General features: G+C 35.2%; 1 protein-coding gene across 3 annotated transcripts; it reads right to left on the reverse strand.

The window, feature by feature from the left end:
• Positions 1-1,851: 1,851 nt before the first annotated feature.
• On the reverse strand, positions 1,852-11,424 carry LOC105421678 (kinetochore protein SPC24 homolog). Of its 3 annotated transcripts, XR_016042358.1 has the most exons (6): positions 11,133-11,418; positions 7,163-7,298; positions 6,803-6,904; positions 5,645-5,764; positions 2,292-2,365; positions 1,852-2,152 (listed from the first exon to the last, which is right to left on the reverse strand). XR_016042358.1 is itself a non-coding variant. In XM_020675482.2 (5 exons), exons 1-5 carry the CDS (start codon positions 11,308-11,310, stop codon positions 2,042-2,044), a joined length of 624 nt encoding a protein of 207 aa, XP_020531141.1. In that variant the 5' UTR covers positions 11,311-11,424; the 3' UTR covers positions 1,852-2,041. The 3 variants fall into 3 exon arrangements, 2 of the variants coding, with proteins under 2 accessions (XP_020531141.1, XP_020531142.1); XM_020675482.2 differs by lacking the exon at positions 5,645-5,764 and having other exon boundaries at positions 1,852-2,161; positions 2,278-2,365; positions 11,133-11,424; XM_020675483.2 differs by lacking the exon at positions 5,645-5,764.
• Positions 11,425-12,954: the final 1,530 nt, after the last annotated feature.

Genomic DNA, 12,954 nt, shown 5'->3' on the forward strand with positions numbered 1-12,954 from the left:
TTTTTTTTCTTTTCCCCACTCTTCTATGGACATGGTTTCTATGCGGCCAGCCCGCCGCATATTGTAAGAATGCGGGCTTGGAAATAAATATATTTTAAATATAATTGGATCCTAATTTTTAAAAAATACATAATCTTTAACATGGAGATCATGCATATGAAACAAAAAAATTGAAAACTAGAAATAATAATTATATTAAGAAAATATTTGGACCATTAGTTACACTTGTATTTAGATGGACAAGATGGATGCATATGGATGCTTTATACCTCTGGATCGCATAATGTAGAAATGTGGTCCAACCTACATGAAACAATTTTCCTTCTTCTATTTCTCTATTTAAAACTTTATATATTATTCTAAATTTTTTATTTGCTAACTACAAGATTTGCTGCCTTGGGTGAGTAAATTCAGACGCACCAAAGTTGATCAGGCCTGACAAGGTGCCAAGCCTATGGGTCCCTAAACTCTGGGGGATATAAAATTTATTTGTTGTTCATCTGATTTGATCTTCAATCTAATACCATCACCACCAACCCCCGAGGGGCACATAGACATACACATAAACACAAATATTAGAGAGAGATGGAAATTTATCAAAATTGTCACAAAGAGACAAACAATTTTATATTTTACCTACATTTTTAATTGAATTCCAAAAACCCCAAAAAACAAACATGGTCTTCAATAGAAATATTAGAAAATTTTATAATATTATATCATATTGTATTATATATTTATATTTATTTTTTTATTTTTAATGTAATTTATATTGTATAGTATATATTGATTTCATATTGTATATAATATATGCTATTAATATATAATGATCACTGAAAATTTATTACTTTACGTGCCTAAACATTTTTTCCAAAACCCAATTGTGCTTATGATATTTACTTTTTTTTTTACTTTTTTTATGTGACAATATAGAAAAACAATACATATAAATTTTAAATATTTTTTACAATTTTTTTTGGAATTTTTTGGGATTTTTTTTCACCAAAATTGCATTTTTTTTAAAAAAATCGGTGCACCAACCAGCCAATATAGTCGGAATCAATTGAACTAATCACATCGGGCCAAGACCGAATCTTCGGCCCAATCCATTATTTTGAACACTGCTGGATACAGAGAATATCATGTCTCATTGACCAACAGGTGCAGAGGCAATTGGACATATGTTTTTTTTTTGTTTTGGTACTCCTCGAGCTGCACTCTAACCTACCCGATATGTTTAATATTTAAACCCAAACCGGTTCAATGGATTCATAAAATGAATCTGAACCCAACCCGGGTAAAGGCAACCTAGAGACTCAACCCCATTGACAACATTATGTTAGAAAGAGGCATTAGAGAGGGGCTGGAAGAGAGGGAGAAGGATGCATGAAATAGGAAAAGAAAAGAGAGCAGCTCTATCACCAATTATCGCTCTGGAATAGATGGGGATATTCAATTTCTTCAACTCAAAGTTGAAAAAACTTATTAAAAAAAATGTTCTTAACATAGAGAGAACTCCAACCACTAGTTTGATTTTGACATTAAGAGCATGTTTGTTCGTCAAAAACCTCTCTTTAAAGAGTTAAGGGCATGTTTGTTTCACCGGAAAGCTCTGTTCATTCCAGAGAGAGCTTTCTGTCACAAGAGAAGATTAAAATGAAAGAAACAAGTCCTTGGAAAGTATCAACAAACAAAAGAAAGATAATTTTTGAGACCTAAGTTTCCTCTGGCCACAAAAATTCAAGTGGCGCTGCTTTACAAGTTATCAACTGAAACATAAATAAATTACAAGCCCCTTTCTTCAAAAACTCTTTAGTTGTCATTTGGTCATGACGTATGTGAGAAACTAAATGAAAAATAGAAGGTACGAGCTGGTTCACTTCATCAAATATGAAAGATTAACAATCTCTTTTCTTCTGAAAGATTAACAAAGGGCATAAGAGTTACATCAAGTTACATGGTGCAACCAAAGGAACATTAACTACAAAAAAAGAAGAGAACATCATCTTCAATGAAGTGAATGTTCTGGTCGTAGATCATTCTATTTACACATCTCCCATCTTCCAGAGGCTGTTACAAATCTGGAAGTCAGATGCCTCTGTGGGATGAAATTGGAATCTCTCCACAATCTTCTTATCTCTTTCAACAACATCTGAAACGACTTGTCAAGGGAACATAAACAAAACTAAGTCTGCCATTTTTCAATATCCAAGTTATGTCATGAATTAAGCCCATTTATTCAATCACCATTTGCTCTATTAACAAAAATAAGCTCACTTGGTAAAGGATACACCCAGATACTCTTGATTTCTCCTCAAAATTTGGTAATATCCTTGTGACAGAAGCATACATGGAAATCTCACTCCTGCATCAAGAAAAAACACAAATTTCCTACTCATTTGAGAAACCAAAATGCTTCATGACAAAGTAGATCACTTCCAAACTCAATTACATATCATCAGTATATGATTGAGAATGCTACATATCAACATTGCAAAATAAAAATACATCTAGGGCCAAAAGAAAAGCCAAACAATTCGTTACTGAAGTAATGCAACCCAAAAAGAAGCCTTTACAACATCACGTGAAATTTTCTTATCATTATTTGGCAAGCCTTAAAGTAAAAAATTTAAACCTAGAAAAGGGATAAGGGCAGGTGCTTTCTCAAGTTTACAATATTTCTTGTCACACACCCTTTGGATACACCAAGAGAAGCTTCTATGTCTGTGTATATCATTATACTATATAACTAAACAACAAGGGCTACTCATTTGAGCTATGCGTTTGAACCCATCAAATCATGTATGTATACTATGTGCCTGTTCATCCCATTATCAAGAAGGCAAGAACTATAATTCTATAAAACTTTCATGATATGCAAACTATTCAGTGGTTTTCCTCTGTGATTTGATCTTGTCATAGGAATAGAGTACTCAACGAATTTGCAATGCAACATTTGTGCCTTATCATACACATTGGCTGAACGCACCTTTCCATCTCTCTTTCATGCACAAACATGGCACATGGAGACACACACACACACACAAAACTAAAACGAACAATCTCTAACATAAAGTAAACCTTCTTTTTTATTGGTAAAAGATGGGTGGCTAGGGGGGAACAATAGCCAACATAGGTGAACCCTAAGACCAAGTGGAAAAGAAATACACCCAATAAACTACACAGGGTAATCTGATTTAAGGCTTTAAGCAACTTCTTCAGAAAGTGAGCAACTCCATCAAAGGGCACATCAATGGGACACAAGCACACTGAAGGGCCTGCCTCAAGAACCCGCTCAAGGCTTCAGCCTCATAACGCCACTGAAACAGAGCTATGACCTCTCTTTTGCATTGTAGCTTGTCTGCTGGACCCTCCGCTATCAACCATGTATAAGATGACATCCATCAAGATTGATCCTATGAACTTGTCTCCTCAAAGGAGCAGATGTTTCATTTTATTCAAAGCCCATATGCTCTCAGGGCTATCATGTTCTTCTTGTGCAGCAGTCTCCCCTTATATTTGTAGAAACCTTCCTATCTGATAACCCAATCCAACCAACTATAATGAATAAGTACCCAAAGACCAGATCCAGTTCCAATGACAGTGGTTGCTCTCAGATGGCTGGCCTGTCGTAAAAACATTCTTAATAGGGAGTGGACACTCCAGGTGCAAGGCCATGGCTTGTGAATCCCTTATATGTGACAATGTGTCAGGAAGAGGCTGAGTCTTTAGACCATCTCCTGATTCATTGAGCATTTGAGAGGCCAGTATGGTCCCTTGTCTTGGATCACTTTGGGTTTACTTGGGTGACACCTATATAGAATTACAGATTGCTAGTTTGTTAGCTGGTTTATTTATGCTCCCTAGCAGGGCCTGCTTGGAGCGGCGGCTCTGTACTAAGGAATTCTTCAAGGATTTGGAGGGACAACAAAAAGGGATCGTGAAGGAAGACAATGGAAGCAAATTCAAGACCAGGTGATAGTCTGGACTTCAAGTAGAATGGATTTTCAGTTTTTTTTTTATTTTTTCACATTGGCCTTTTTGCCAACAAGGGCATGGCGTCTGAGACCAAGGTGGCTATATCCACCAGCAGGTTGTTTTGAGCTGAATTTCAATGGGAATTCACGAGGAAATCCGTCTCCAAGAAGGAATGGAGCATTTTATAGATGCATTGGGGAGGATGCTATTATATTTATCTGGATCCTTTATCCCTGTTTGGTTAGACCATTTACAGCAACGCTCTCTGTGTATTTAGTAGTGAAGAACAGTGCAGCTTGCTCCACTCTACTATCCATGGGTAAGGCCCTTCCATGACCATGCTTATCAACAATACCATCCACTAAAAAACAACTGTTTTCACATACTCAGAAGCAGATCTCTTACATGGTGGAGTTCTTGGGATGACCAAATGGGGTGACCTTAGCTTTTTGTGACCCTTCCATAGCTGAAGCGATGACATCATTGGCAGGCCTAAATTCGTTCCCTCAGGACCTAGAGATGGGGAGACTCAATGATGTTATGTAGGGAACTGGGTCTGCCCCTCCATGCTGGCATCCAGCTGTGAACTTTGAAGGTATATCAAATGTGGGTTCTTCTCAAATGTTCTTCCGTCATGTTAGGAGGCAAGCAAACTTTGATGTGGATGCACTTGCTACACCCTACTGTGGCATAACATGTTGCCACGTCCACTTTCCCCCTTTGCATTTGCTTTCTAAGTTAATGAAGTTAGCAATGAAAAAAATAACCGCGAGGTACCCAATAACAGAGCACCTTCCCACTTATTTGGCTCAGCTCCACCATCATGCATAAGACTAGCTTCAAGGTGGGCTGAAAACCGATGCGAATATATGTAAGAAAAAAAAGGGATGGTTCCTTGGAGAAGAAAATTAAAGCCCTTTAGTTCTATGGAAATGGGAAATGCAAATAGCAGCAAAAAAAAGTGAGGGAGAAAAGAAGGTTCTACTCAAAGGATAAGAGAAAATAGCCGGTGTTGAAACTTTGATATCCTCAATCTTCAATATAGCAATATTTTTGTCCTAGGAACCTAGGAACTACTAGTTCCATTAATATTTTTTGGAAACTTAACTTTATTATCTATAAAGTTTATGAAATAATTGCATAAATGTTTTAAACAAAAAGATCATTGAAGCAGAGAAAGAGAAAATGGTTTTGCACTGGATATTTAAGGATTACAATAATACATTTGCAGGTTGGACACCATAAGGATGATAGATAAGATTGAGAATAGGGTTTTGTACTGCATAATTTAGTTTTACTAGACAAATGACAGGTTTATATTTTAGAACATAATAAGGTAAAATTTCACAGCACATGAAAATACGAGGCCATTAGGCAAGAGTAAATGCAGTCCTAATCTGGGGTTTAGGAAGAAAGAAGCTGCATCCATGAATGCGTTCTCCAGTGATCCCATGTATGAGAGGTGTAAATACTTAGAGAGGTGTGGGATCCTTTCCTTTTCAATACGAGATTATCTGACAGTTTTTGTACTGCATAATTTCATGTATGAGTAAAACACCCAAGCATCCTTAGTTACATATAAAAAACAATAATAAAGTGAAGATAACAAGTAGTACAAGAATTTGTCTCTTATCATTGTTAGAACAATCCAGGCACATGCACATACCCTCTTTTTTCTTTGTCGTTAGCAACTTGAGATGTACCATTGCTAACATCAACTATTAACAGCTCAAGCCTAAGCCCAATTCCTCACATGCACATAACCTCAAATAGACAGAAATATGATCTGCATAGCAATAGATTGACACGTTATTCATAGGTCCACAGGCATTTGACACGTTTCGTCTATCATAACCAGGATTAGCTTTGCATCATAGATCATACGAGCAAGAGGCATTTGAAATCCATTTAGCATTTGCACAATAACAACCTCGAAATCTGGTTTAGAAACAGCAGAGGAATGGAATAATGAAGTTTATTATCTGCCTTGAGAATACATTCTCAAGTACCCTTCTGCAAGAAAATTTTGCAAGGACATGAGATTTTGCCATTTGACACCACCAGAACGATGAACTGAAGAATCTGATTACAAGTATGTCACGTGAACTTTGCACATGAATGGAATGTCCACTCCCAAAACTAGCATTCCCTTGGTAACTTATAATCCATTCCTGAAAGAAAAGTGTCTATGTGGCAATGTGTCCATGATCATTCTTGTCCTGCTACATGTTCCCTCGGTGTTTTGATAACTATAACCAAGAGAAAATTAAAAGATATACTCCCATACTCCTAGAATGAAGCCAAAACCACAAGAATGTCAAAAACATCAAATTCAAAATCATTGAACAACCAAGACATTACCCATCAAACGAACTTTCCCTATATCAACTTTGTAGAAAATAGGACAAAATTTTTCTTGGGTCAGAATCTTCCACTTTGCATAGCCATCTAGTTGATGTCCACTAAGATGTAGTTTGATGCACCATCCTAACCAATATACTATTACCATTGAGATTAAGAGATATGGATATATCATATGTCGAAATATAACTTATTTTCTTAAATTAAACAATGTTTGAAGTTTTATAAGTTCTTAGTATAGTAACAGACTAATTTGTATTGGATCCAAAATTTTATGGGACAGGGATTTGGCATCAAGCTTGAACTTTACATCATAGATCCGAATCCATTTCTAGCCTACCCTAAAGAAAAAGTTGATAGCACACATGTAGAGCACCGAGTACTGAGTTATCAGACAATGGAGAATAAATTGTTGCACGTTGACGGTAAAGAACAAACATAGGACCATGAGTCAGAATCTTACTGTGTCTTTTGTAATTCTTTCTTCATTTTCTTTTGGATCTCCCGACTCCCTTCAATACGAATCCTTTGGCGATCTAGATCATCTATTTGCTCTCTCACCTTAGTGTTTAGAGACAATATTAAATAGAAATAAGGATGTCAACAAAATCCTGAATGTAATCCACTTATGAAGGGGAATGTACACCATAATCCAATGGAGTAGTTCTCCAAGAGGGCAAGTACCACCCCTTCCATTGACGAACGGGTGGAGATTAGCTGAACCTGAGCAAATGTCAAGGTCAATGCCCTTTGAAGTGAGGTATATTGTACTCCTTTGGATTTTAGTAACCAGACCCTCACTAATTTTCAGATATGTACTTATCTAAGTTCCTGATGCAGCAGTTCTTCATTTTGTAGTTCCTGTTGGAGTTCTTTTTGAAGAGATTCCACATCAGGTATGTCACTCTCACTTTCCGCCTTTATCTTTTCCTCGCATATAGCTATCTTTTTCTGAATTTCTGTGGATCAAACAAATAGGGTTCACCAAAAACTCATATTGTGTGTGTGTGTGTGTGTGTATAGGAAAACACTTAGAAACATTCATGAGTGAATTTCCACAGTATTTTACTAATGTCTCATCACTACCCAAAGTCCATCAGACGGTCACCATTGTTTGATAGTGTTTGAATTTTAATAATTTTTCTACATATTGTATTAACCTCAAGTTTTGAAAGCATGTGTATCTCAATGAGACGCAACTAAATAAAATACAAAAATAATTCAAATAATAAAACTGACCAAATCACCCCTAAAAATATTTCAGGGTTATTTATTTTATTTTTATGAGAGATGGTTAGATATACACACATCCCAATGAATCCAACTAATAGAAAAATTATTAAAATTAAAAAATTACCAATACCAGACAATTAGAGTCGTCTAATGGACTTTGGATGGCGATAAGCCATGATTTAATTATTGTATAAATTCACTCATAAGTGTTTTTTAAGTATTTTCCATGCACACATATACCTATCAAATTACTTTTTGCTAAAGAAAGTATATATATATATATATATATGAGTAAACCTTACAATAGCTGGACAACTATAATGAATAGTAATATAGGTGGAATCCCAGCCGTCAGATCTTCATCACATGGTTCAGAATGCCTATTACTATATGAATTTTAATTTTTTTTCTGTAAAAACATTATTTTCAATCATTTAAAATGACCAAATTACTTCCATCATTTTCAGGGGTATTTCGATCATTTTATATTTTGGGAAATATTTTTTAATTGTGCGCCCTAGTTTTTAGTACACACATCTAAAATTTCATTACAATCCGATTTCTAGAAACAATATTAAAATTCATAGAGTGATATGCATTCTGAACCACATGATGAAGATCTGACGGCTGGGATTCTATATTACTATTCATTATAGTTCACACACACACACACACATATATATCACACAAATGAAATTACCTTTTGCTAAATAAAGTGGTACAAGAGAAACAATCAAAAGCTAAGCCAAAAAAAGAAAAGGCAGTGAAAAACATAAGAAACCATATAAACTTCTTGATCTAGTAAGTGTCTTTGAAGGTGAACCTTTCCTATGGCAGTGATAAATTTACCTTAAATTTCCTACTCGTCTTGTAATACAGCAAGAGGATATATGCAGAATGAAGTCCGATTTCGTAACGCATAGTAAGTGGGGTTTTACAGTTTACATCAAGATCTCAAGATTAGCCTTTATCCAAGGGATTAAATTTACTTATAGGTCCTGCTTTATGCTTTCAACGTTTGAATTGTGGTTCATTTGTCTCCCTTCTTATCCAAGGCCAAGTTTTGGTTCATGTCCTGATTATAAAACCACAAGTTTTGCAAATCCTGTTTTGTGGAAGAATGTTGTTTGGATAGCTTTTGGATGGAACCAAGGTTATACATATCCCCTATTTGGTTCACTTGTCTGTAAAACCAAGATTTTCTGTTTCAATATATTTTCAGGCCAGTTTTTTTTTCTTTTTTTTGCTCGTATAAACTCATATTCTACATGTTGGGACCTACTTAGAAGGCAATCATTTTTATATTAAATTTTCATCGAATACAAATAAGAAAGGGTATGTCAGCTTGTCTGAAATTATTTATGTACATTTTATAAGAAAAATTGGTATTTCCTCAAACTCAAAAGGAAAAGGCAACCTATGGTCCTGTTTAAAGTGAATATTGTTATATGTTTATTACAAAATATATATTATATACTTCTTTTTGGTTGTAAAGATATTATAATCCATCGAAAAACCGCTAGTTCATAGAGCACAGATACCAATAATCCATTCAATCTCATCCTATGTAATCAACTTATTTGGCACATCAGTTGGCATATCAATATCATGTTTCACGGACACACATCACAATACATGTCAAATCACCATAGTCCCGCGTCTTGTTTGTATCTCAACAATAACTCTCTCTCTCTCTCTCTCTCTCTCTCTCTCTCTCTCTCTCTCTCTCTCTCTCTCTCTCTCTCTCTCTCTCTCTCTCTCTCTCTGTATAGAACATCAACCACATTGTCATGTAAATTTTTTCCAAAGATAGAGATAAAGTTAATCAAATTGTTATGGAATAAAGATAATAGTTATCAAATTATAGCGATAAAAATCATGAACTACTTTGCAATTTTCCAGGTTGTGAATGATAGTATATAGGAACATGACCGGTTGTTCTTCCAATGATACCCCAATGGTATCATGTATGCTCCCTCTCTCGCTTAGAATGTACATCAATCGGAAGAAGGCCTACATACCAACTGATCTGTATTTGATTACAACAAAGGACATCGCTGGGGATTTGAGTTTGTTGGATAATTTGAGGAAGTCTTCTTCCTCTTGGCACAGAGAGGTGGAGGTTCAAGAAGCTTCAATGGGAAGGAGAGAGAGAGAGAGAGTGACAGAGAGAGTGACAGAGAGAGAGTGACAGAGGGGGGGGACAGGCAGTGCATGTGACAATGTGCTTTTGCCTTACATACCCAAAAAACAGGGGCATGCAAATGACCTCCTTTATATTGCAAATATATTGCAAAGCTATGACCCCTTTTTGGGAAACCGATAACATGATTCGGGGCAAAAAATTGTGCCAAGCATGATTTATGTCAGATATCCTAGATATGATAAACGTGAGTTTGCACCCTATGATCCAAATGTCCTATTGTGGAAGAGAATCAAAAAGTCATTTTCTTGCAATATTTTCAGGAACCAAGTGAGATACTAACTCTTTCTTTCCAATGAAGGAAAACTGATTTGTACAAGGGACAAAGTTCAAGTTCCTAATTTCATGATGAACTCAGCATACTCTGTTGGTCCAAAGACTACCATGAAACAAGAAAGAGAGAAGGTTTGAAGCTTGGAATTTAGGAATACATTATTCAGATGTAAATTGTGGCTTTAAGCGAGAGGTTGAAAATAAGGACTCCAGTCGGGACTCACTAGGGTCCCGAGCCCGAGTCAGAAACCTTGGGCTTGGACATGTATGTTAGAGAATCGGCAGAGTCCTAATAAATTAATAAAAATTTATTGGGGACTGGCACGACCCTACTGAGGACTCACTCGAGTTCTTGGTTCTGGACTGGGCAGCCTGCTGAGTCCGAGAACTCACTTAAGTCCAAGTTGAACTCCCTGAGTTTGATTTACTGCTTCAAGCTTCAAAGAAAGAAGCATTATTCTCCCCTAAAATGGATCATCCAAAGATTGAGTACGAAGCACAAACGATTGAAGCTTCTCAAGAAATATGAAACTTGCAACCTCCAAACTTAAGACCTATGATTCACAATCTCTACTATAATATTTTCCACACCAGAATTAAAGTCAAATGCCATGAAAAATGAACATCAAATGGTTGAAAAATAATAAAATAAAATAAACCTCAAACTTAGAATCAATCTCTCCTTTCTTTTCAGCTACAGAACATGAACCCTGCTTCTCACTAAACTAAATATAAAAATTTACAGATAAATGGGAATTTTGATACATATATTGACCAAAAACTATTAAAAAAAAAAAAAAAACTGCACACAGAAAACGGTCCACAGAAATGATCATGGGTAAAGTTTTCTGTGCCATTAAATTAAACATATAAGAGGAAAGCTAAATAAGTAATTTTTATCGAAAAAATTTCCTCTGATAACACAAAAACAAACATTGTTCCCAATTATTACCAAGAATACTACTATAGGATCATATTAAAGCACCCATCACATAAGCTAAAGAACCAATCAGAGAGCCATGTATTCACATAGATACTGAAAAAAATCAAAAAAAAAAATCGGGTAAAAATCAAGAGGACCGACCATGTAAATGGGACAGAGAATCAGAGAGATCTTTCTGAGTGGAAGAACGAAGGCTGCTCGCCCCTTCCAGTGAATGTGTCAATATGGTAATGTCCTTCTTGCTCCTGAGAACCCTAACAAGGTCATCAGTGTATGAAATTAGGGCTTCAATGTTTATCTGACGAGACGAATCCGCCATTTGTGAGCACTTGCAACAAAGCAGATAATGGTTTCCAAACCCTAAACATGAAGCATACCGTAACCCAAACGAGAGAGAGAGAGAGAGGAGAGGAGGGAAAGTAACTTTCAAAACTCGAAAGTATTGAAAAACCGACTTTTTAAAGGAAAATGGTTTGATAGGGCTGCAGCCCTATGATAATAAGTAAAACCTCACCTTATAGTTCATCGAAATATAGTTCATCGAAAATTTTATAATTCAACATTGGAGAACCTTTACAACTATCATCTCAGCTTGAACACATTACTTGTAAAAAAAATTAGGATTCTAAGCCCTAAAAATTGTATATATTGTAATATATTATTTAGATCGTTCATTTCACCCTAAAAATAAGTATTCATAGATCCACAGGATCCTTGCCTTTTTTGAGTTTCAAAATTTATTTTTGTTATCGAAAATTGATTTATATCCACTAGGGAGATTTATGTTGTCAACAGTTTGCGGTGAGGTTTTATTTTGTTTTCATAAAGCTTAGGCCTTCTAGAAACTTCATCATTTTTTAAAAATGACTGTACACAATAGGATGATTTATCTTTAATACAAGGGGGTCGCAATTACTTGCAGGTATCTAATGTGAAATTTGATAGCTTTGATGTATTACAAAGATCAAGAAAATTTGAGTAAAATTGTAAAAGTGGTCAAATACATTTAGCGGTTTGTTTTGTTCGACAGCTGGAAGCTTGTTGTTATCTAGGACTTGGAAGTTCCTACTCCCTTCGAAGCTGGATGATTTAGATACTAATATTGGAAATTTTTGTGGTTGGTAATCCGTTTAGAAATTAGAGGGAGCCTGGTCATTTTGTCGAAATTTCACTTTGTATTATTGATTCTACTTCCCTTTTAAAAAAGGAAAATATTTCTACACTCCCCTTACAGCATAGAATATCTATGCTTCCCCTACCATCCAGCTGTCCAAATTTTGTTCAAGAGAGCAACTCACCATTTGATCTTAGATGATATCTTAAAATATTTTATTTTTAGTTTTTTTTATACAAATTGTATGAATTTAGAATTTGGTATGTGTCATCTTCTCATTGGGGCACATCTATAAAAAATATTAAAACTAATTTTTCGATAAATTATAATGACCAAAATACCCCTTGAAATTTTCAGGGGTATTTTGGCTATTTTTTATTGAAAATATTTTTTTTTTTTTTTTTGCCATTGCAATTTTAATAGATGATTGGGCGTCCAAAATTTGGTGTCAAAATAGTTTATAAAAAAAAATTTAAAAAGAAAATAGTGTAGTGACGTGACATTGTGATTGGGGCAATCTTATTCCTCGATTTAAAATGGACGGTTGGATAAGGGGAAGTATATAAGTTTTAGGCTGTAGGGAAAATATAGAAAGCTTGCCCTTAAAAAAATACTTATCACATTGCTTGAGAGTATTAAAGTATAAAACTTGCACTTTTTTAACTAACTCGCAACCCATGAGAGCATTAAATTATAAAATTAAGTCTGCTATAACAATTTAAGGGCCGTTTAGATACCTGGAAATAAATTGTCTATGAAATATATTACTGACGTAATACACTACCTGTAAATGGATTGTTACTGTTTGGGTAGTATTTAGATGTAACATGACAAATCCATTGTTATTGT

Source organism: Amborella trichopoda, chromosome 10, assembly GCF_054954075.1.
Source record: "Amborella trichopoda isolate Santa Cruz 75 chromosome 10, AtrichopodaSantaCruz75HAP2 v2.0, whole genome shotgun sequence".
NCBI classification, from domain to species: Eukaryota; Viridiplantae; Streptophyta; class Magnoliopsida; order Amborellales; family Amborellaceae; genus Amborella; species Amborella trichopoda.

What these genes read in the sequence shown, in the direction of transcription:
- LOC105421678 (XM_020675482.2), bottom strand. Translation starts at nt 11,310, where the DNA reads ATGGCGGATTCGTCTCGTCAGATAAACATTGAAGCCCTAATTTCATAC. An exon ending in TTCTCTGTCCCATTTACATG is followed by an intron (nt 7,299 to 11,132) that starts GTCGGTCCTCTT and finishes TTTGATCCACAG; the next exon opens with AAATTCAGAAAAAGATAGCT. An exon ending in CTGGGTGTATCCTTTACCAA is followed by an intron (nt 2,162 to 2,277) that starts GTGAGCTTATTT and finishes TCCCTTGACAAG; the next exon opens with TCGTTTCAGATGTTGTTGAA.